The sequence below is a fragment of the Pteropus alecto genome, unplaced genomic scaffold (genome assembly GCF_000325575.1).
Source record: "Pteropus alecto unplaced genomic scaffold, ASM32557v1 scaffold206, whole genome shotgun sequence".
Taxonomy (NCBI): Eukaryota; Metazoa; Chordata; class Mammalia; order Chiroptera; family Pteropodidae; genus Pteropus; species Pteropus alecto.
The window spans coordinates 372553-397116 of record NW_006438906.1 but is presented as its reverse complement, the minus strand read 5'-3'; the positions used below and the strand labels follow the sequence as shown (position 1 = coordinate 397116).

General features: G+C 43.4%; 1 protein-coding gene across 4 annotated transcripts in view; it reads left to right on the top strand.

Moving 5' to 3' along the window:
- UNC13B (unc-13 homolog B) overlaps positions 1-24141 on the top strand; it is a 193813-nt gene extending 169672 nt beyond the window's left edge. The window contains exons 20-39 of one of the 4 annotated variants that reach the window (XM_025049704.1): positions 1950-2100; positions 3646-3714; positions 5221-5310; positions 5628-5756; positions 10457-10581; positions 11212-11297; positions 16711-16837; positions 17090-17186; positions 17415-17558; positions 17868-17945; positions 18459-18536; positions 18768-18856; positions 19081-19233; positions 19356-19479; positions 19589-19645; positions 19832-19912; positions 20850-20997; positions 23264-23356; positions 23537-23696; positions 23856-24141. In XM_025049704.1, coding sequence (XP_024905472.1) covers positions 1950-2100; positions 3646-3714; positions 5221-5310; positions 5628-5756; positions 10457-10581; positions 11212-11297; positions 16711-16837; positions 17090-17186; positions 17415-17558; positions 17868-17945; positions 18459-18536; positions 18768-18856; positions 19081-19233; positions 19356-19479; positions 19589-19645; positions 19832-19912; positions 20850-20997; positions 23264-23356; positions 23537-23696; positions 23856-24141 — 2365 coding nt within the window. Of the gene's footprint in view, positions 1-1949; positions 2101-3645; positions 3715-5220; positions 5311-5627; positions 5757-10453; positions 10582-11211; positions 11298-16710; positions 16838-17089; positions 17187-17414; positions 17559-17867; positions 17946-18458; positions 18537-18767; positions 18857-19080; positions 19234-19355; positions 19480-19588; positions 19646-19831; positions 19913-20574; positions 20685-20849; positions 20998-23263; positions 23357-23536; positions 23697-23855 lie in introns of those variants that run through there. The other 3 variants (XM_025049703.1, XM_025049706.1, XM_025049705.1) reach the window with 3 other exon arrangements.
- The last annotated feature ends 423 nt before the right edge of the window (positions 24142-24564 follow it).

Genomic DNA, 24564 nt, shown 5'->3' with positions numbered 1-24564 from the left:
AGTTGACCAAGACTCATAAGAAATTCCTGCCTACTATGAGAAGAGGTGTAGTTTGTCTATTGGTGAGGCTTCCACTAGAACTATACTTAGGAAGCAGCCTTAGGTAAGCAGAGGGTAGCTATTGCTTTGGCTGTGCTTCATTTATTCTACAAACTTTTATTGAGTTCCTTCTATGTGTCACAGATTGCGTTAGATGCTGAGAACACAAAGATGGGGCCTTTTGTGCTCAGGGAACTCAATCTGGCAGGAAAGACAGACCAGCAAAGAAATAATTACAGTAAAATATGATAAGAGCTATGGTAAAAGTTAATCACGGGATATTATAGAGGATCTAAATTTTAGGGGAGGCCTGTGAGGGAAGCCTTAAAGAGTTGCTTGAACTGAATCTTAAAATATAGAAAAGGAGGAAGGGAATTTTTGGGAGGGCATGTGCTGGGGTGCTAAAATGCAAGAGAGCATAGAATATTCAAGGAATTACAAGAAGTTCAGTATAGAGAGAAGAAATATGGTAAGGAATGAAGTTTATGAATGGTCCCTCTGCCATTCTTATTCTGTTCACTCTCCCTAGATGAGCTTATCCAAACCTGTGACCTCAACCACTACTTCTGGGCTTAGAGCTCCCAGATTGCTTTTTCCACATCAGGACTTTTCCTGAATTTCAGATCCATTTTCAGCTGCTTTCTGGGTATTCTGACAGGCAGGCATTGTAAACTCTCAGCATGGCTAAATTCCAAATCAACATCATCTCCACCAAATATGCTTATCTTTTTCTATTCTCTATTTTAGTAAATGGAATGATTTTCTATGCAGTAGTTCAAAAAAATTTAGGAGTCAACCTAAACTTTTCTTTCTTAATTTCTGCTGTCCCTTTAACTCCCAATATCCAATCTGTAAAACCTGTAGCTTCTATCTCCTAAAATTGTTTTTAATCTGTCACCATTGCTGTAGATCAACAATAATAATGATGATGATGACGACAACTTCTACGTAGCATTTTCTTATGTGCCAGGCACTGGCGTAAGCACTTTATGAATGTTAACTTATTTAATGCTAATGTTAACCCTGTCAGGCGAGGATTATTATTTTTCCCATTTTACAGATAAGAAAACCAAGGCATAGAGAAGTTTAAGTAATTTATCCAAGGTCATTGAGTGAATAATGTAGGTGAGATTGAAACCCAGAGTCTGACTCTAGCATCTGCTCTTAACCATTTTCCCGTTCCATTTAATGTTTTATTGCTTCTTTTCTGAATTATTGCAATTACTCTTCAACTGATCTTTCTATCTTAGTCTTATCTCTAAGTCTTCCAATTTATCATCAAAGGGACCTTTCTGAAAGACTAATTTGATCACAGTATGCCTTTGTTTAAAAATTTACTATACTATTCAGGATGATCTCTTTTATTATCTATTCTCTGCCTACATCTTCTCTGTCATTTCTTAGTATTCTGTCAAACACATGAACAGTAGCTAAACTGAGGTTTCCCAAATAAATCAGTCATGAATATATTTGTCTTTGCAATGCAATTTCTCTTTATCTGCACACTTCTCCATTTGATTAATTCTTACTAATCCTTTAAGACTTGTTTTAACCATCTCTTCTTTGGGAAGCTTTTTTCTAATCCCTTCTAGCCCCCAACCATCCTGATTTAGGTGATCTTCCTCTATGTTTCCATAGTGTTTTTGCATAGCACACCTTGGGTTATAGACTTACTTTCTAACATTTGCTTTCTCTGCTACGCTGTCACATCTTTTGATTCTAGCACTTGGCACAGGGCCTTGCATATGGTTGGCATTCACTAAATGTATATATGAGTGAGTAAATTATGAAGGTCCTTGTATGCCAAGGCGATTGGAAGCTTCATACACGTCAGTGAAATCTTTTCATTTACTTGGCTTTTGCTACAAGCCCTGAAGAGTCGTTGAAGCTGAAGGTGCTGTTTTTTTCAGGCACTTTGCATGTTTGTCATCCAAGTACATGTGTCCTGGTGTGCCAGCAGTGATGAGCACCTTACTGGCTAACATCAATGCCTACTATGCCCATACAACTGCCTCCACCAATGTCTCTGCATCTGATCGCTTTGCAGCCTCCAACTTTGGGGTAAGTGTGACATAAAAACATATCTATCCATTTGTTATCAGTTAATAAAATTTGATTTTTTATGATTGATACTGTAGAATTGGTTGATAAGTCTAAAATTTAAATAGATGCCACTTAGATGAACTTATTTCCTTGTGGGTCTGTAGACTATACAATAGACTATCCTTATTTTATTATGGTTATGTAGATTTCCAATAGACTCTCCTCAGACATAGATAAAAGAGAAGAATAGCGCCATTATGGTTTAGGGGTGCCACCTGCGCTCAGGTAGAACCTCTCCAGGCCAAGAACTTGGTTGAGTCACCATGTTCCTCAGTCCTGCATGTCCACAAATGGACCTTTTAAAATATTATTCAGTCTCTCTCTGACAGATTCATACCACTTAAGTTCATATGAGACTGCTGTCTAAAAGAGGATACTAGTGTATACCTGAGCCTATCCCTTTTTTAGTGTCCGGATCCATTTTCCTATCCAGGGCATGCCCTTTCCTGGTTTTAAGGTACTTGAGAAGTTAAGTCTTTACTCATAATGTCACCTGGCATAACTTCAGTATAAACTAGATGAAATATCATTGACCCACCACAGATCACTTCTTGAGGGACAGAATTACTGGTACCTTCAAATCCACTGGGTCTCTGAGCCTTGGTTATGGTACTAACCATTTTTTCTTATTAATAGTGTTTCTGTAGATGAATTAGCACAGGGCCTTGCACATATGCATTCATTGAATGTATATTTGAATGAGTAAATTATGAAGATCCTTGTAATTGGCATACAAGGTGATTGAGCCAGTTAAATACCTGTTGTATTCTGTCTCATCCCATTATATATTGACTAAATCAGTAGCTAATGATATTTAATCTAATAAATATAGGAGTTCTAAGAATGCTATGCCATACAGACTATAGGCATATGATTCCACTTTTAATTATACCTTTTCTATAAAAATCAACTATTAAAATAGTAGTGTATGTTATTCATTTACCATTTTAAATAGTATAAACTCAGGGAAATGATGTGGAACATGGTTTAAGGAGAAACTCTCTCAGGATTGCTTGATCACCTTCCAAATGCATTGCTGTTTCTCCCTCACATCATTACTGCTAGGCTGTGGATGCTTAACTGCTATGAGCTACCCCAAGATAAGTCAGACTCAGGAACAGGTTGGAGAATGTGTTTGGAATTTCCTTGTATTTGACTAAGATGAGTTAAAGTTTCAAAGGGATGGAGATGCACTCACTGGCTATATTGGGTTGACTCTTGTATAGAAAGAGCTGATTTTCCTCCCAGGGACTTCCATTCCCCTTGTCAGTGTGAGAAAGTTCCCCAGTTTGAGACAAAGCTGCTAAGAGATGGAATAGGGACCACCAATTTTATTTCTTCCTAACATGTTGTTATTCTCCTCATAGGAAGGGATAGGATAGGCTGTGTCGCCAACCCATTGTCTCCTCATTATCCAGAGATGGTTTTCTGTTTCTATTATAGTCTAGGGGGCTCAGAAACATATTATTTCTCTCTTCCCTGTTATTTGTTTCCTATCCTCAGAAAGAGAGATTTGTGAAATTACTGGACCAGCTGCACAACTCACTGAGAATTGACCTCTCTACATACAGGGTGAGTGAAGACATGGCTGTGGGGTGGGATAACAGATAATATCAGCTTAATCTAAAGAGACTGTAGGCCAATCTTGGCTATAAATATTGAAGGCAAGGAAAATTGGTCTGTGTCATCATACCCATGTGTATGGTCAATGCCACGAACACCTGTGGTTCTGCAAACTCTAAGGACCACGCAGTGCATAAATAGCAGCAGATGTGGCTACTTTTTATAGACAGTTGGATTTTCAACCCCACTCACATCACTCTACCAAATTCTCTGATGACATTCTCAATAGGGAGTCTCCTGAGAATAATCTCTTCCAGAAATGCCCTTTAAAAATTAGATAGTTACTTTTCCTTCTTACATCATACTCTCCTCACTTTCTAGGGTTGGTGTGAAAATCAGCTAAGGGGAGAGAGAGTAGCTTGGCTTTGTCAAGTAATTTGTAGCAGAGGTCACATCTATTCCTAGAATGAAAGGGGAGAATACATGTAGTAGGAGGGTGGATACCTGGGATGGTGAAGGACAGGGAAATGGGCAGTTTTTCAATTCTTCCTAAGTTAGATCTCCTCAGAATGGCTTCATTACTTGCTTTAAAGTGTTGTGAATTTCCAGGACAGGCAATATACCCACATTAAAAAGTAAGTATAAAAATAACCTCAGTAAAAAAGAAGTGAAGTTTTAATTATCTGCACTTCTAGTGCCCTCCATTTGCATGAATAATGGAGAGTTGACTGTATATCTTACATTTGGCATATAAGTAGCCATTCGAAGGTTTAGAAAAGTGATCTTTAAAATGGAGAGTGGCTCAACATCTCCCTTCAGCTGTTCTTGGCAGCTTCTTCCTAAAACTCGTTCTGAAAGGAATGAAGTGATGCATGGTGGAAAGGTCCTAAGGATCTTACTCTGAAAGCAGTTCTGCCCAGAGCTCTGCCATCTGCTGGCTCCAGGACAGAGGAGTAGCTGAGGGTCCACCGTACGGAAAGTACACATCTTGGATCTCAGTCTGGTCTGTCGTGTGGCTTTACTTATATTACAGGATATACAGTTAGATTGTAACTTTTGAAGAACTCACTGTTTGGGTGTAAGAATCTTCACCCAAGAAAAGTGAGTGTGTGTGTGTGTGTGTGTGTGTGTGTGTTCAGTTGTGTAAATGCTCACACATTGCATGGGAAGTAAGGTTGGGGGTAGGAAGTGTTACTTTCTGGGCTGGTGTGTGTGTGTGTGTGTGTGTGTGTGTTCAGTTGTGTAAATGCTCACACATTGCATGGGAAGTAAGGTTGGGGGTAGGAAGTGTTACTTTCTGGGCTGGGGATTATTAATCCTTGCTTTTCGCAAGGGCCTGTCTGTGTCAGTGGAAAAGAGAGGGAGACCTGTAGTATTATAGCTTTTTTATCTGTCTCAACTAGGGCAAGTCCCTCTGGGTAGCAGTCAGGGAAGCTTTTGATTTCATTGCTTCTGTCAGGAAAGGCTTTCATATTCCTCTATTCTTTTCTTACATTTGTTTGATTTTCATAACAGAATAATTTCCCTGCTGGGAGCCCTGAGCGGCTTCAGGACTTAAAGTCCACAGTGGATTTGCTGACCAGCATTACTTTCTTCAGAATGAAGGTAAGAGATGAACATGGTTGGGGACTTGGCCATGGGGATATGGAGAATAAGAAACATTGGGCAGTCTGAGGCTATAGGAATCATCACCTCGAAGCCCGCATTTTTTCCATACAACTCTTCTTTGGATTACTTCGGAGAGGACCATGGGTCAACAAGGGTGGGCCTGGCAGTTCTTGCCATCAGCTGTCTTGGCAGTTTCAACCCAGGGCAAGGTCCAGAAACCCATAGAGGGATGAAGTTGTTGGGGCAAGTTCTAGGAGGAGATCCCACCCAGGTGAACAGGATCCTGGGCCTATATTTCTTTTATTAATTGGCAGGTGCAAGAACTGCAGAGCCCTCCAAGAGCTAGCCAGGTGGTAAAGGACTGTGTGAAAGCCTGTTTGAACTCCACATATGAGTATATCTTCAACAACTGCCATGACTTGTACAGTCACCAGTATCAGCTGGTAAGAGGTTTGGAATCAGGTGGGACTAGCTGTCCATGGCTCTTGGAGTCTCAGCTTTCCCTTACTGTGGTCATGGTAGAAGGGAACTCAGGACAAAATCCTTGATGTTCTTGAGGGTGAATGAGTTTTGTAGAGTGTGGACCATCTAACCATGTTGAGACATTTGTGGATGGACAGGAACCATTGGACCAGATGTGACATAACTGAGTTGAACAGAAGTTACAACAGTAAATTTTAGTTTGTTGCTAAAGAAAGTGACCAAAATTTGAGCAGTTTTAGGGGATGAGTAGGTGAATTCTCAGTCCATCAACAGTCTTTTTTATCCCCCAAGATTAATTTTCTTCTGAACATGTGGATTCCTCTATGTTCCAGGCTACCTTCCTCTGAGATCTATAGCTGTCTATGTGAGATACTGGCTCATAGAAGTTTAACTTTCCCCTCTGACCACTTCTCTCTGCCCTGCATGGTCTTCTGAGATACGTTCATCAGCTGACTATTAAGGCTGACTCTGCCCTTCTGTGCAGTTGGGCTTCTTCACCTGTTTTATGCTGGCATCCTAACTTAGTGCATAGTGACTTAATACATTTTTCTAGATCTTTTTAATGGTATCTTCCCCACCTCCCCATTTCAAAGCCAGGACTTCCTTCTGGGTGTAATTACTCACAGTTCCTCTCTTAGCAAACCACATGTTTGCTGAATAGATTCCCTTTAGTCCAAAAAATACGTATTGAATGTTCTGGGCTGGGTCTGAGGAATCATAGTGCTCCTTCAGTTAGTTTACAGTCCCGTGAGTATATGTATAACTCCAATTAAAGCAGTCTATTAGGGCCTCGAAAGAGGGATAAAACTGAAGGGATTCCAAGCAGGAAGAAATCACTCTTGATTAGATATTGGGAAAAGCTACATAAAACAAGGGGCATTTGCGATAGACCTTGAAAGGCATTAGGACTTGGACAGCAACTCAAGAGAACATGAATATACCCTATTTGCAATGCTTTCTAGGAGCACCTTAGTAAGACTAAAATTTTGTTCACACTGCTTCCTCACATTCCCAAATGTACTTTTTGTGCCAGCCCTCTCTTTAAGGCTTCCTCCTTTTAAGGTTTGTAAAACCTTCTGTTGGTTCTGACAGTCCCTGAGAGGTTTTCCTGGGGCCTTTGTTTAGCTTGCCATGCTCTGGGCTCCTCTGATATTCATCTGTGGATTTTCTCTGGTTGGGGAAGACACTGTTCTCAGCTTTGATCTTTTGTCTCTATTTGGTCTCTATTTTCTACCATGAGATGAACCCAGACTTTGAAAATGGGTTTATAAACTATTCAGGGACTATAGCTTTTGAATTGCTGTTTTTTACTTTCACTCTCATTTTCTCATTATTCATTATTTACACTGAAGTAAACCCTTGGTATCTTTTTTGATTTCCCTCTACCGACCTTTAGTCATTGATTGGTTCATTCATTCATACATTCCTTTAACAAACTGAGCACTAGGGATGTAGTTAATTAAGATAACATCTCTGCCTTTAGGGAGCTCATTGTTTGGTGGAGGTGGGGGACAATTACTGCATTTTATTTTATTTTATTATTCCTGTATTTTATTGTACTCATAGTTGTCTCTTACATCTATACCAGTGGTTCACAGAGGGTTCTATGGGAGCTCAGAAGAGAGGCATCTAACCAGACCAGAGGTATCAGGGAAAACTTCTCAGGAAAGGAAAAGCTCAACTTGAATTTTGAGGAATGAGTAGGAATTAGCTACTGAAGGGCTGAGGAGGAGGGGGATACCATATAGAGGAAATAGAATGTCTAGAGGCACAGAATTGTGAATGAACATATTAATTTTGAGAAGCATAAGCAATTTAATTAGAGTAGTTACAGTGTCAGGCTTTGGAATTCAGCTCTCTGGGGTCAAGTAAGTCTTGGTTCTGCTGTTTATAACTACATGACCTTGGGCAAGTTATATAACCTCACTGTTCTTCAGTCTCCTCACCTGTAAAATGAGGGTGGTGATAATTTCTATCCAATGGAGTTGTTTTGAGGATTAAATGAGATAGTGCATATAAAGTTCTTAGCAGACTGCCTGGCACATACTAAGCACTAAGTAAGGAGTGGTAGTGGTGTGGTGATGGCTGCAACAAAAGAGAAAAGGTGAAATATGAGGTTGAGAGAGGGGTCATTGTCTGAGGGATTTTCGTGTCAAGCTATGGAGTTGGAACTTTACTGAGGGCCATTGAAGGGCAGAGCAGTAACACTGAGTTTTTCCTTGGAGAAAGATCACCGACCACTGTGTTGAAGAGGGATCTTTGAAGATCAAAGAACAGTTAGGAGATCCTTGAATGATAAGAGACTGAGCTAGGGTAGTGGCAGAAAATGTTGAAGAAAGAGATGTATTTCAGTGATATTAAGGAGGTACAATCCCATTCTGTGGATTCCGTCCTGGTTTCTAGTGACTTCTTGGTAAAACAGTCTTATTAAGGACTGTGGAGACCTTGTGATGACATATGGCATCCACATAAAAGCCCCCATCTTTCTGGGTGTTTTTGTCCCAGTAGGAGATAAATATCCCTTCCAGCCTCTCTGTGGTGAACCCTATTTGTCCTGTTTTGGGTGTGAATATAGAGTCGCTTCTTCTTTTCCAAATGTACCATTGTATTCCTCTAACTCCTTGCAACCAAGGCCTTTTCTTTTTTTTCTCCCCCAACTTTATTGACATACAAGTGACATATAACCTTGTGTAAGTTAAGGTGTAGAATATGATGGTTTGATACACATATATATTGTGAAATTTTAGCACAATAAGGTTAGTTAATACAACCTTCACATAATTACCATTTTGTTCTTGTTATGGTGAGAACATTAAACCTCTACTTTCATAGCATCTTTCAAATATGCAATACAGTATTGTTAACTATAGTTACTATTCTATACCTTAGATCCCCCATAACTATTCATCTTATAACTGAAAGCTTGTACCCTTTGATCAGTATTTCCCCATTTCCCCCACTCCTTAGCTCCTAGCAACCACCATTCTACTCTCTGTTTCTATGAGTTTGATGTTTTTAGATTCCACATATAAATGAGATCATACAGTATTTCTCTTTCTCTTTCTTTTTTAACTTAACATAATGCCCTCAAGGTCCATGCATGTTTTTGTGAATGACAGAATTTCCTTCTTTTTTATTAGGTTCGTATACCACATTTCCTTTATTCTTTCATCTGGTGATGGACACTTAGGTTGTGCATAATGCTGCAGTAAACATGAGGGTGCAGATATCTCTTCAAGATAGTGATTTCTTTTCTTTTGAATATACACCTAAAAGTGGGGTTGCTGGATCATATGGTAGTTCTATTTTTAATTTTTTGAGGCACCTCTAGGCTTCTTTCCATAGTGGCTGCACCAGTGTACGTTTCCACTAACAATGCATCAGGGTTTCTTTTTGTCCACATCCTGGCCAGCATTTGTGATCTCTTTTTGATAGTATTCATTCTAGCAGGTGTGAGGTGACATCTCATTGTGGTTTGATTTGCATTGTGGTTTGATGATTAATGATGTTGAGCACCTCTTCATGTGGTCGTCATATATCTGTATATCTTCTTTGGAGAAATGTCTATTCAAGTCCTCTGCCCATTTTTCAATCAGATTTTTTTTTTTTTGCTATTGAGTTGTATTGGTTCCTTATATTTTTTTTTATATTAACCCCTTAATCAGATAAATGATTTGCACATATTTTCTCCTATTCCATAGGTTGTCTCAATTTTTTGATTTTTTTTTCTTTTTTTTTGCTGTACCAAAACTTTTTAGTTTGGTGTAGTCCCACTTATTGACTTTTGCTTTTTTTATTTGTGCTTTTGGTGTCATATCCAAAAAAAAAAAAAATCATTGCCAAGACCAATGTCAAGGAGCTTTTTCATATGTTTTCTTTTAGGAGTTTTACAGAATCAGGTCTTAACGTTTAAGACTTTAATCCATTGGAGTTAATTTTTGTGAGTGGTGTAAGATAGGAACCTAATTTTATTCTTTTGCATGTGATGAATATCCAATTTTCCCAACATCATTTATTAAGGAGACTGTCCTTTCCCCACTGGGTATTCTTGGCTCCCCGAGGCCTTTTCTTATCCAGCTGGCAAATAGCTTACTAGATGCAGCTCTCCTTTATTCTAGGGGTTAAGGGAAGTCCTAACCCACTGAAAGTTAGGTCAGCCTGCATGCTAGGTCTGTTCAGTAGCTCCTGCAGAACTTGGAGTAGCTTCTCAGAGCTGATATGTGTATGTATGTAGGTACGTATGTGTGTGTGTATATGTGTGTGGGGGTGTGGATTCCGAGGATGGCTGCCAGTGGAACTAGACTTATTTAGTGAGACTTGAGGGATACGTACTTTGGCCAAGGAGTTACAATACTCATAGCTCCTGAGGAAGGAGAATGGGCATCTTTATGTCTCTGTGACTGACCAAGCTTATCAGATCAGTGCCCTGGAGCTGGGGAGAGAAGTTCTCAGGGACAAATGCCTTGTGTTTAAGGACCTCCCAACAATCACCTTTCTGACACAACAGGGGCAGTCTTGTGGAAGACAGACTCTAGGAGTGGAAGGATATCTGATTCTAGAGGAAGGGGCATAGGGAGGGAGAAAAGAAGACTATTGGAGATACTCTCCACATTCTACTCTGACTCTTACTGTCTATCACTGTCTCCTCTGGAACAAGAAGCAGGAGCTGCCTCCAGAGGAACAAGGACCCAGCATTCGGAACCTGGATTTCTGGCCCAAACTCATCACACTCATTGTGTCGATCATAGAGGAAGATAAGAATTCCTACACACTTGTTCTGAACCAGTGAGTATCACTGCACTTGGCCTTGTCTGGTTGGTGATTGGTTTTTCCATCTGTCTAACAGCCTCTTTCTTTCCTATCTCTGTGTGTTTGCAGTGCCACCTCTTCCTCCTGTCCATCCGTTTGTCCCTCTGTCCCTTGTATCTGTCTGGGTAACTATTTCTGGAGACAAGTGTGGAAACATAATGGGGGGCTCTGCTCAGACTGAGACAGCCTCCCTGGAGTGAGAGGCCTCTGGGAATGGCTGCCATGGGAGTCCCGGGGGATCCAGAGACCATGCATGTATGTGTCTGTCCACTGTGAATAAAATGAGCCACCTTATGGCCCATGTCCTTACCCTTTCTCCTCCATCTTATTTAGCTTGGGCCTGTCTTCTAGCTTCAACCCTTCCCCTTTGGGCCTTACTTCCCTGCCTTTTGGGCATTCTCTCCCCGGGCCCATCTTGCCTGAAGAGATTCTCTGCCCCCACTTGTCCTACCACTGGCCCCTGAGACCTTTTTCTCCAGAGTGTGCCTACCCATTTCCTTGGCTTCTCTTTTCAGTCTGACCTCCAAGAACTAGGTACATTAGCTTTGGAATCAGTCAAATGACTCTTGCTTTGTTTTCTAACTGTGGCTTTTTTTTATCATCCAGGTTTCCTCAGGAGTTGAATGTGGGAAAAGTCAGTGCAGAAGTGATGTGGCAACTCTTTGCCCAAGACATGAAATATGCACTGGAGGGTAAGGATGTACCCAAGGTGGTGGGCTGCAGGCTCCTAGTCCAAACACCTTCTTTATTGTCTCTTTCCTCTCCCAGACAACTGCAGGGTCAGGGTGAATAGCACAGTAAGGAACTGGAGGAATTCTAGGCACAGTGGGTTTGATAGGCCTCAGGAGGTCTTGGGTGGACAAAGCTTCAGCCAAAGTAATAAGGGAAATGGCTGTGTGGGTGTAGGTTTCTCCTTCCAGCTTTAGAGCAAGTACCTGTTTAAGATTTTCCCAGAGATCAACTCCTTCCATGCTGGGTATTCGCAAGTGGCCCACTCCCTGGAGAATGGCCTCATGAAACTTATCTATACAGTGTTAAGGAATCATAGACCCTTAAATACATAAATAAGATCATTGTCTCATGCTCTGAGGACTGCCTGGCCTGGCTTTCCGTGAAAGCTGTTCTGGATTTGTGTGATAAAATAAGAGAGAGACTTCTTCCCTCACTTCTGTAGAGCATGGTCACAGAAATATTATTATTCATCTTGTTCATTCAGCTTATTCGTCTATTCATTTTCCACTTTGGTCCACAAAGATATTCTACTTTTATCAGACTTTTCCATTTGTACCCATCTTTGCTCAATTATTTAGCTGCCACTGCCTTTTCCTGTCTGTTTATATATGTTAGTCTATCTTCTCTGTCTGAAAGTGGATCTAGAATGAGGGGGAGCAGTCTGAGACAAGGACAAAGCAGAGTCTGGATCTGTTATTTGGGTAGAGTGGCAGGGGAAATGGATAACCCTCAGACTTAAACTTTTTTAGTTTTACGATCAGTTGTTTGTTTTTTTAATTGAGGTATAATAAACATACGACATTAGTTTCAGCTGTATAACATAATGATTTGGTATTTGTATATATTATGTGAAATGATCACCACAATAAGTTTAGTTAATATTCATCACCATACATAGTTAAAAAAATTTTTCTTGTGATTAGAACTTTTAAGATTGACTCTCTTAGCAGCTTTCGAATATGCAATGAAGTATTATGAGAACTTTTAAGATTTACTCTCTTAGCAACTTTTGAATATGCAGTGAAGTATTGTTAACTATAGTCACCATAATGCACATGACATCCCCAGGACTTAATTGTTTTATAACTGGAAGTTTGTACCTTTGACTCCATTCACCCATTTTGCCTACCCTCATGCCTCGCCTCTGGCAACTACCAATCTGTTCTCTGTAGGATTACTTAGTTTTGAGGTTGAAAGAAACTTGAAGATCTTTGTTAAGTTCGAGACAGCACAGACTATACACACACATTCCATAATTCTACACCAGAGCAGTCGCTGCCTCCTGTCCACAATGGGTCAAGCCTGGGGCTCAGCTTGTCAGGCCAGTGAGGAAGTCACTTGTCCCTTTCCTCTAGGTAGCACTTGGATAGTCTGATGTGGAGTATGGTACCAGTTCTTGACAGTGCATTTTGGGGGAAAAAAAGATATATACCTGTGAAAAGAGAATCAATTCCACAAGAGAGAATGTGAGGTGAGGCAGAGGTTTCAAACAGAGGTATCTCAGGAGCTAAGTGTGGAGGGGAAACCGGGAAGCCTTATACCTGGTACCAGCTAAGTCAGCTCTGCTTTTATCATTTTTATATGGGGTTCTAGGTGAGATTTCTTTTGAAAGGGGAGTTCTGCTAATGTTTAAAATAAACACAGAAGAGTTGAAAACTGCTTTAAAAGAAAAAACTAATGTTGACCTAGTTTCAGATCTCAATTTCACCACTTACTCAGCAATGTCTTCTTAGATTGAGCTATTTAATTTTTGTGAGCTCTCATTTTCTCATCTGTAAAATGGGAGTGATGATAGCATCTGTTTCATTGAGCTGTTGAAGTAACTGAGATGTAGGTGACATACTTAGTGTACTGCCTGGCATTTACTCAGAACTTAATAAATCTTAGTTATTAAGGACAATAAAAAGCCATTATAGGCTCATGAGCAGAGATGCAATGTGAACAAAGTAGTATTTTTGCAAGATTTTACCTCTGGAAAATGGGGCAGCTGGAACAGGAAGAGACCAGAAGCAGGGAATGCAGATAATGTTGTAATAATTTAGGGTCGAGGGGATGGGGCTGGGATTAGAACAGAGAAATGAAGAGGAAAGAATGGGCTTTGATAGACAGTGGAAAGAAGTTGTCCAGGACTTAGTGATTGTCAGATGTAGAGGGCAGAAGAGGGAGGGTCTGGATACCTGGATGACAAAAGAGTAGTTTTGACCTTCACTGTGAAAATGCTGTCAGTCACCCAATATTTTTAAAGTCAACTTTATTGAGGTATAATTTACATACAATAAAGTAAAAACACTTTAAGAGTACAATTTGATAAGTTTTGACAAACACACTTGTGTAACTATATCCCAATTAAAATATAGAGCAGAAAATTTCTTCATGTTCCTTTGCAGCAAATCCCCACCCCATTCGCTAAATGTTTTTTGAGTATTTTCTTTGTGCCAGGCACAGTGCTAGTTATTGGAGCCCCAATGAGTTGAATAAGGTATAGCCCTAGCCCTTGACAAGCTCACAGACTAGTCTAGACAACAGACATGAATTGGCCGTTACAATTCAAAGTTATCAGTGCCACAAAAGGAATAAGCATAGGGTGCTGAGAGAGAGCTCTGTAACCCAGACCTGGGAAAGTTTCCTGTCCAAACCGAAACCTGAAGGATGATAGGACTTAGCCAGTGAGGAAGGAGGCTGGTAGTGACAGGAAAGGAAGACAAAACATTTTAGGCAGAGAGTAAAGTATGTTCAGAGACCTGGGATCTACAGTAAGCTGACATGCTCTCCGGAACTGGGATCAGTAGTTGAGAGTGGCTAGCACTTTTGAGTGTAGGGGAAAAGATAAGTGAGAAATGAGAATAGAGAAGTAGGACAGCCAGATCGGAGGAAGGAGGCTGGTAGTGACAGGAAAGGAAGACAAAACATTTTAGGCAGAGAGTAAAGTATGTTCAGAGACCTGGGATCTACAGTAAGCTGACATGCTCTCCGGAACTGGGATCAGTAGTTCAGAGTGGCTAGCACTTTTGAGTGTAGGGGGAAAGATAAGTGAGAAATGAGGATAGAGAAGTAGGACAGCCAGATCATAAAGGTTATAAGCCATGTTTAGGCTTTTAGACTCTATCCTGAGGCAGTTGGAATCCAACGAAATATGTTAAACAAGAGATTGACACGATCGATTTATAATGTAGAAGTCTCGCTACAGTTTAGAGAATGGATTAGAGGAGGAATGACAAGTTTAGAGACTATTGTAGTAATCTAAGTTAGAGATGGTGGTAACTAGACTTGTTAGATTAATAGTGTGACTAGAATGAAATGGATAGATTCCAGAGACATTTTGGAGGCAAAATCAATAGGGATTGGTGATATAACTGGATGTTAATAAAGAAGAAAACAGAAGAATTGGGGATGATTCTCAGAATTGAGCAAGAGGGTAAGATGAGTATGTATACTCTGTTCAGCTTCAGCTGGAGAGGTTAAGATCGTGAAAGATGAGGACCTGAGTTAAACCTGGGCAAAGTGAGATGTTCCATCAGAGCCTTATAGAGACATAACCAGAACCAAAGAGATTTGGGAGGATGATCAGCAAGATAGGTAATTGAAATCATTAGGTTGAAAGAATTCTTCAAGGATAAAAGACAACAGAGGAGGACTTCGGAAGTCAGGGGCACGATTGTCCCTTCTGACAGGTTAACCACACCCCCACTGCCGCCTCTCAAGCATCTTTGCTGGAGCATGATTCCATGGATTTGTTAGAATAGTATAAAGTGTGACCATGGTTTCAGCAATCATCCTATTAGTTTTCGTACCACAGAAGTTAATGTAGAAATTGGGGTTTGGGACCAGAAATATTGGATTGACAGAGAAAGTAAGAATTATATATAAATACGGTAACTTGAGAGTTTCTAGAAGAAAGCAGTTAGGGATCTCTGGGATAATGGAGGAGAGCACTGCCTCCACTTCCAGTGGGTTGCTGAACAGGAAGGAGAGCGGACCCTCCTGGTGGCATCTTTTTATGTTTATAGACTCTTAGACTGATTAAGAACAGCAGGGTATGGGGTGGAGGTGAAGGAGCAAGCCCCGAGAGGGTCTCTCTGATGTCCTGGATTTTTTTTCACTCTCTTTATTGCTCATTGGTGTCTCTGCTCTGTCACAAGCATCCACTGTCATTCGTATACGAAAAGTCCTCTTTCTGGGTGGTAAGAACTTTTGGTTGTTGTCGCTTTACCTCTAGTTTTATACCTTTTCTTCTCTTGCTCACTGCTTCATAGAAGAGACTGCAAATGCATCTTCAGGTTGAGATGGTGCTGTCTACAGTGCCAGGAGATGAAATTCTTAGGACCCAGAGCCCTTTGACACTGAATCCCAGGCTCCCATTTTCTCCTTGAGTGTCTGCTGCACTAATCCAGAAGGGCCAAGCTGCCCTACACTGGATGTTCTGCCTTGACCTGGAGAAGCATCACCCATAGCAACTAGCAGTTACGCCCCCAAGGACACTGGCCTTCTTTTCTCTGATGCTCAGTACTCTCCCGCATTTGCTTGCTTTTACCATTGTGTTATCTGTAAACATAAACAATTAGCTTTTATTATTTGAATTAATGCTTCTTCTATAAAGGGGGTAGACGAAAACCTGTAGTTGTAGACAGTGCTCCAGGCTCTCTGGGCAAACTGTGACCTTTGTCCTAGATTTTCCAGGAGACCATGGAATTTCAGCTGAATGACCTTTCAAGTCCATAAGGAGCATCCTATTTTCTGCAGCATGATGGTCCTTCCGTGTGGCTGTTTCCATGGTTTCCAGACTGACTATTCTTATTTGTATACTTCTTTGAGAGTTCAGTTTTCAGTGCCTCAGCTCCGCTCTGGGGTCCTTCATTTTACTTCAAGATTCTTTTATACCATGGCTGCTCAACTGCAGTGTCTGTCAGCTTGGATCCACTTTGGTTTTCCCTATCACTCATGTCATGTACAACTCGCCATCTCTGCATTTAAGCCTGCATTTAAGCTACTAGAGTTAGAAAAGCCCTGGAAAACCATCACCCATCTCTAGTCCTGGGCAGTCTACCCACCAATCAGCATTAGCTCCCACATCCTTTTCTCCTTTTCTTCACCAGAGGCCGGTATCTCACTTGACACTTCGAAAAGCAGAGCAGGAAGACTGTAGGCCTTATCTGGGAGTCTGGCTTAGTGTCTAAAGGAAGATTTAGGCCAGGCTCTTGGAGAGCAGAATGCTCACTGGTAGGGTGAGATGGCTGTGAGGAGTTGGTTGGGAGTTGTTACCCTTTTTATAAGACATCTGATAGAGCTGCCTGACTGGATCTGCTGCCTTGGGAAAACTCAAGAACCATGGCCACTATTGCCAGAACCTGATCCAGCCTCCTTCCCTCCTACTAGAGCATGAGAAAGACCGACTATGTAAGAGTGCTGACTACATGAACCTGCACTTCAAGGTGAAGTGGCTCCACAATGAATATGTGCGGGATCTGCCTGCCCTGCAGGGGCAGGTACCTGAGTACCCAGCGTGAGTCATCAAGTGGGCACTACAGAGGGAAGGGAAGAGGGCCCCTCTGACTTAGGGGGTGGGCAAGGCCAGTATCCTCAATTCAGTTTAGCAAACCAGTCTCGAGACTGCCTATTTTGGGCACTGCTGTTGAAAGAGAAGAGTGTCAAGCCATGCCCTACCTTCCAGAAGACCCTAGTCTGGGGAAGCTGCCAGGCATATGGCATATGCCAACCACTAGCTTCAATCCCTACTTCTCCTGCCTGGCTGCAGGTGGTTTGAGCAATTTGTCCTACAATGGCTGGATGAGAATGAAGATGTGTCCCTGGAATTCCTGCGTGGGGCCCTGGAACGAGATAAGAAGGATGGGGTAAGTTGGGGGCTTGGGCTGCCCAGGGGTGAGGCCAGGTCCCAGCAATTAGCTGTCAGCAAATGTTCCTGGGCTTTAGCCAAGTAGGCTGTCCTTACCCTGTTGAGTCCATAAGGAGCACTGTTGAGGGCCACCGAGCCACCCCTGCTAGGCAGAGCCCTTTGAACTCTGCAAACTTGGAAAAAGGTAGTGGCTGAAGATGATGACTCTACGTATGACCTTCTTTAGTTCCAGCAGACGTCAGAGCACGCACTCTTTTCCTGCTCTGTGGTGGACGTCTTCACACAGCTCAACCAGAGCTTTGAGATCATCCGGAAGCTGGAATGCCCAGACCCCAACATCCTTGCCCACTACATGAGGAGATTTGCGAAGGTGACCGTGACCCTCCCTATACCTTCCCTTTATAAACCACCGCCACACTCATAGCCTAGTCACAGGCCTGAGCTCAAACTCTCTCTGTGGTGGCCTTCAGGTGAAACCTGGCATTACCCCATTCTCCTTTGTATCTAGGGTGGACAGGTGGGTTTGTTTCAGTACTGTTCTAGGGTTGAGAGGGAGCTTTGTTGCTTACTGTGAGATTCTCCTTCACTTCCATTCTAAGATGAGCGATATGACCTCTCAGGCAAGATTTTTGTGGGAAGAGCTAAGGGTTCCCTCTCCTTTCCTCTTCTGTTTTCTCAGACCATCGGGAAGGTGCTGATGCAGTATGCAGACATTTTATCAAAGAACTTCCCTGCTTATTGCACAAAGGAGAAAATGGTGAGGGTCAGACCCTGGGACTTGAGAGAAGGGAGTGGAAAACACTTGGATCCTTGCTTTTGAAGCCATCCTCAGAGCTGGCAGTTGGGATGATGCTCCTGACTTCTGATTCCCAGCAGGGCTTCGCTTGAGATTGTGCCACAAAATAACTTGATTAAGAATTCCTCTGAGCCTCCATTTGGTACTTTATCCTCTACTAAGCTAGACTTCTACTTAGTCTTTTTTTTTTTTTAATTAAAAAAAATTTAGATATTCAGAGAGTTATAAAGGATAAATACCATGAACACATGGGGCCTGCCACCCAGCTTAAAAACAAAAACATTTGCTTCTAGCCTTCATTCATGGAGAATTATCTGACTTGGTTTCAGATCTCAGTGATTAGGGAGAGATGCATGTAATAGTGTTATATATTCCCTGTGGCTTTTGGAGTAGTGTGAGAGAGGGAGGCACCCTCGGCTAATGGGTCCTGTGCTGAAAGGAGCCAAGATGCAGCAGCTCCATTTCTCTCCAAAGCCCTGCATCTTGATGAACAACATGCAGCAACTGAGGGTCCAGCTGGAGAAGATGTTTGAAGCCATGGGAGGGAAGGAGGTAAGTCTTAGGGTTTGGGGTTCCTGCACTTTTTCTCTTTGTTCCTGAGCTGCCTGGCCACAGAACTCCATCCTCTCCTGCTTGGGCATGGCCAGGAGTTTAGCTTGGGGTCTGGGCTGGCGTGGGCTGAGACATTTGAGTAGGCATTGGAGTAAAAGCCCTAGGAGGGAGGAGTGGGTGCACAGGAGGGGAGAAAAAGGTAAGAGAAACACTTACCTCCTGTGGATACAGTTGGACCCTGAAGCTGCAGACAGTCTAAAGGAGCTGCAGGTGAAACTGAATACAGTGCTGGATGAGCTCAGCATGGTGTTTGGAAACAGGTTAGTGACCCCGAAACACACCAGCCCTCAGAGCCAGATGTGGTCTGTAGCCAATCCCAAGGCCCCATCTGTCTGCAGGTGTTTGGATCTTCTCTCTCTTCCTGCTGGCTGCCCCTGCTGGAGCTGCACCATGAGCTAGCTGGAGTGGGGTTGAATAGCTGGTGCTGCTCCAGGGACAGTGCATGTTTGGGGAGGGGAGGGCTGCACTACGGGCACATGTATAGTTTCCAGGTGCGGATTGATGAGTGTGTTCGACAAATGGCCGACATCCTGGGCCAGGTGCGGGGCACAGGGAATGCATCCCCCAACGCCAGAGCCTCAGTGGCTCAGGATGCAGATAGTGTACTCCGACCTCTCATGGACTTCCTGGATGGCAAGTGAGTACAGCATTCCAGACTGTCCTGTGGAGACAAGCAAGGCTGAGGCAATTAAACAGAGGAGCCTCTTGGGGAGGGGGCCTCTCAAACACTCCAGCCTTACTTGTTGCCTGGGCCCGCAGCCTCACACTCTTCGCCACTGTGTGTGAGAAGACGGTCCTGAAGCGTGTACTGAAGGAGCTCTGGCGAGTGGTAATGAACACAATGGAAAGGATGATTGTTCTGCCCCCCCTCACTGACCAGACGGTAAGGACACGTCCCTTCCACTTTTTCCTGCTGTCTCCCTGACCTCGTTCCATGCTTCCAGATCAAGTTTGGAGTCCTCTGCTTTCGACTGATTTTCTTCTTTGCCCAGGGCACCCAGCTGATCTTCACTGCTGCCAAGGAACTGAGCCATCTTTCCAAACTCAAGGTATTCTGGATGCATGGGGTCCTTCTGAGACCAGGGATAAGGGGCGCCTGGGAGGGGCCTTTGAGGATTGGAAACTGAAGAGGAGAGAAGGGAATGGAACCCATAGCTGTGGGTTGGCAGGTAGGGACAAGACTTTCATGACAGCTGTGAGCTGTCCTGATGCCGTTGCTTTCTCTGTGGTTCCAGGACCACATGGTGCGAGAGGAGACACGGAACCTTACTCCAAAGCAGTGTGCCGTCCTTGACCTCGCCCTGGACACCATTAAGGTGGCGACCTCCCCCACCTTCAGACCATCTTACCACTACACCCTCTTGGCCCTGGCATTCCACTCTGCCAGAATAAATGTCCCTAGGGCTCTTGTCACCCCACCTCCAGAAGAGAGTAATTTTTATGTCTGTTTCTTTATCTGCTATGTCCATATTCCTGCTTGGAAGCAACCAAAAGGGTACCTCCTGTGTGGTCTCAGGTGACCTAACCATGGACCTAGAATACTTAGTTCTGGGTTCTGAATTGAAAACATTCAGTTCTCTTAGTTCCTCATTGCCATTTCTGAATATATTCTACTGGAAATTAATCTTCCAATCCTAATACCCCAGATCTGGCTTAAATTTCCCTCTTTCACCTACGGATAAAGTCATTTGGGTTTTTCAAAGGATTTTTTTGTCTACTACCCATTTATTCATTCAACCAGGCATCATGCATCAGGCACTACATGCACTATGAAGGATATAGAGAGACTTAAATATGATTCTAGCCTCAAGATGCTTATATTCTGGTAAGGTGGTATGAGGCAGGTACATAGGAAGTGTGATCTAGGGCACTCGGGAGAGGTATGTCATAAAGTTCTCTAAGGGATCAGAGGGGTAAAAGAGCACTTCTGGCTACTCTCTGCCTGAAATGCTTCTATCCCATATCTTTGCCTGTCCAGATAGATCCATCCTTCAAACACCACATCCAGGAACGTGGCCATCCCCTACCGCTCCTGCCAGATACCCAAATAATACTCTTCACCTGAGAGACTGTGACTGGCTCAGTGTGGTATTCCTGATCTTGTTGTTTATTGAATGACTTACTGTCTTCATCACCCTCTTTTGGCATCTTCCTTGAGCCTCTGCTCAGTTGTCATTTCTCTTGAGGACAGTATTGGGGAGCTGCCTTTGTTTAAGGAGATGAGGCAGTAGCAGGTACTCTTTTGTCTTTCAGCAATACTTTCATGCAGGAGGCAATGGGCTGAAGAAAACCTTCCTGGAGAAGAGCCCAGATCTGCAATCCCTACGCTATGCTCTGTCTCTGTACACGCAGACCACAGACACCCTCATCAAGACCTTTGTACGCTCACAGACTGCCCAGGGTAAGGCCCAAGGGCTTTGGACCTCCACCTCCCCTCCCTGATACATCTTTGCCCCTAGGGAGTCAGTGTTCTCTAGCCCTGAGGGGGTATCCAGGGACTTCTTTAGAGAGCCCTTCAAACTTAGACCCCAGGATTTATCAAGAGACCCCAATACTTTCCCCCGCCCCATACCAGACAGGAAGATCACAGGGACCTGGTAAATGTGCCTGAGATTTCTTTTCCCAGACGTTGCCTGGCCAGTGCATGTTTATTGAGCTCAAAGAATGAACCCTGTTTGGTAGGAAAAATCCATGAGGAAGCCTTGAGAACGAATGGTTGAGACATTCTCATGACTCATAGCTTTGGGAGCCTTCGTTGGAAGTTGTCCTGGGGAGAGAAAGCAAAAGACTTTTCAGATTCTCCAGTGTGGACAGGAAGACTAAGAGAGGCAAACTGTGGGAACGGTTGAAGGGAGGGTGCAGACCACATGCATAGCTGAGTTCTAGCCTCATGGGTGATGCTATTGCACAGGAGACCTAGGTGGCTGGCTGGTTTTTTCCCAGTGACTTTCAGTCCTCAGAACCCCTCCCTGCCTCCAGTAAGGCCTTTCCATAACAAAACACTATCCATAACAAAATATATCTGCATAGACAGGGCTTAGACTGACCCTGGAGCAGGGCCCTCCCAGGCACTATTGTTATTGCTTGTTCCAGGGAACCCTGGGCATGCTGTCTGTAGGGGTTGAAGCTGGTGGAGGTGGGAATGGGAAGGCCTCAGTGAGCTGTGGATCTGGAGCATAGACCTCACCCGGAGGGGAAGAGGGACCTAAGCAGTTAAACGAGTTGATGGAAGGTGAAAAGATACATGGGGCCTGCAAGTACTGCTCCATTTTCCATATCTGCACTTATTTCAAGTCCAGGATGGGAAGAAGAGAGGGCAAAAGAAGTTAAGAGCCTTTCTCAAGGTGACAGAATTTTTACAGAGCTGAGTACATGTTAAGGCCTGTAACATCAGGAAGAAAATGAGTTAATCCAGAAAGGCTGTTTAGAAACATTGAACTTTAAGTTAAATATACAGATAAGGAGAGGCTGGAATGAACAGGTATGAGGTAAGAGAAATGGGGATGACAAGGAGGATCAGAGTTTATGTGTGTACATTTTCTACCTATTGTTTATCATTTAAAGGCCTAGGAAATTAAAGCCTACAACCTTTCTCTTTCCTGTCCTGCTGGTCTCAGATTTTTTCTCTGTATATTCTACTTCTGTCTATGATTTGGAGCATTCAGCCCACGAAGTCTAATTTGGAGCATTCAGGCACTGACCTCAGCTTTTTGACTTCTCTTTCGACCCTTCCCCATTTCTGTGTTCCCTCAGAATATGTGTAAAGCTGCTCTGAATGGCTGTTAACTCCTTAGATCACTAACTGATTCTTCTTTCTCTGTTCTCCTGCTGCTACTACCTCTTGACTTTCCTGTTCTCATTCAGTGCATGATGGGAAAGGTATTAGGTTTACTGCTAATGAAGACATTCGGCCAGAAAAGGGTACGTCATATACCATACAGATGTGCATCTAACATGGGCTTACACTGTCACTTGTGAACTAGAATGAGCTGCTTAAGTTGGGGTTGGGAATCCAGGTGTCAAAGTTCAGAAGCTCTATTCTAAGTCTCATAGATGGGCATTGTTTTCATACAGTCTGTGATGGGGTTCACAATAGTTCTCAGAATTCCCCCTCCCTTCCACCTTAGGACAACAAAGTTTATGTGGAGTACAGGGTACTGGTGTTTTCTCAAAATAGAGTGAGGCCTCTGCCGAGGGGAGCCTGCAAATTGGTCAGATTGGGGGGCTGTTTGTGGAGAGGTCCGGGTTTGAGTAGGACAGTCTTTCTGAGCAGGGCATCCTCCCAAGCAGGGGCCTCTGGGAATTCAGGGATAGGTGGAAAGGTGCTGCTTTTGGCTAGAAGGGACCCACATTTTTCCCTTAAGACACTATGAGGTGAGCATAGTTCCCAGACAAAGACACAGGGTGGCAGCACTGTCCTTCTCCAACATCTTTCAATGAAAAATTCTTAAGCTTAGGAGATAGAAGAGGTTTGGGAACCTGAGAGATTCCTGCTAAATTCTTGGAAGAATTTCTTTTGCTTCTCCTATTGCTTACTTCCCCATGGCTATCGTGGGTGACTGCTTCTTGCTTTAAGGTGTAGGGTGGTGGCCTCCTAACTCCTGGAACAATTAGGCCTAAATCTTAGAGTTCTCCAATCAGGGATCATCTGTCCATCTGTTTCTCAGGGTCTGGTGTGGATGATCCTGTGGGAGAAGTCTCTATTCAGGTGGACTTATTTACACATCCTGGAACTGGGGAGCACAAGGTCACAGTGAAAGGTGAGTAGCATGGACTTATAGATCTCAGACCTTTTCTTGCCTGATGGCCTTATCAGTCAAAAGCGGGGGCTGCTTATCTCAGCTCTCCAGCTTAGCCCTCCTCCATGGGGAATGCCACCTGGGGCTCAAGAACTGGAAACCCTTGGTGGGGTCCCTCACAAGTTTCCCTTGTTTGGGCAGTGGTGGCTGCCAATGACCTCAAGTGGCAGACAGCGGGAATGTTCCGACCCTTCGTGGAAGTGACCATGGTTGGCCCACACCAAAGTGATAAGAAGAGGAAATTTACAACCAAGTCAAAAAGCAACAACTGGGCCCCCAAGTACAATGAGACATTTCACTTGTAAGTTATGGGGTGAGGGACCTGCAGAACTCGGATGGGGTTAATCTGTTCGGGTAAAACTTGAGATGGGAGAGGAGGGATGGGCTGGATGGCCGCTGGGGTGAATTCAGTCAAAGAACCCCTCATTTCTGGCCTCCTACTTTCCACCTACCCCCACAGCCTCCTGGGAAATGAAGAGGGGCCAGAAGCCTATGAGTTGCAAATATGTGTGAAGGATTACTGCTTTGCCCGGGAGGATCGCGTTCTGGGGCTGGCTGTGATGCCTCTGAGGGATGTGGCAGCCAAGGGCAGCTGTGCCTGCTGGTGCCCCTTGGGCCGGAAGATCCACATGGATGAGACGGGCATGACCATTCTCCGGATTCTGTCTCAGAGGAGCAATGACGAAGTGGCTCGAGAGTTTGTGAAGCTCAAATCGGAGTCTCGTTCCATGGAGGAGGGGAGCTGAGTGCCTAAGCTCCGGTGCCAACCAGATGGCACCAGTTCCACAAGTCAGGGCCAGTGGGAGTTACTAAGTAGCCAGCTTAGGATCCTCATAGTCAAGAGGTTGACTCCTTCAGTTAAGGAATTTTAAAGAAAAATTTGGGGTGGTAAGAATTTGGCTTCTCACAGAAAGGGTCATGAATCCCTTAAAGCAGGTCTGTGGTGCTAGGAGCTGGCTGTGGGGGTTACAGCATAAGGAGATTTTCTATCAAGAAATAAGGACAGACGTTTCTAATAGTGTCAGCCATTCTTGGTAGTCATCCCTCCACCCTACATCCCATGTCAACTCCTCTCCTTTCCAATTGGACCCATATGTACCAATCATTAGAAGGACAAATTTAGATGACCAGGAGCTTTTGCCTGGTTAGCTAAGTAGTCAGTTGAGCCT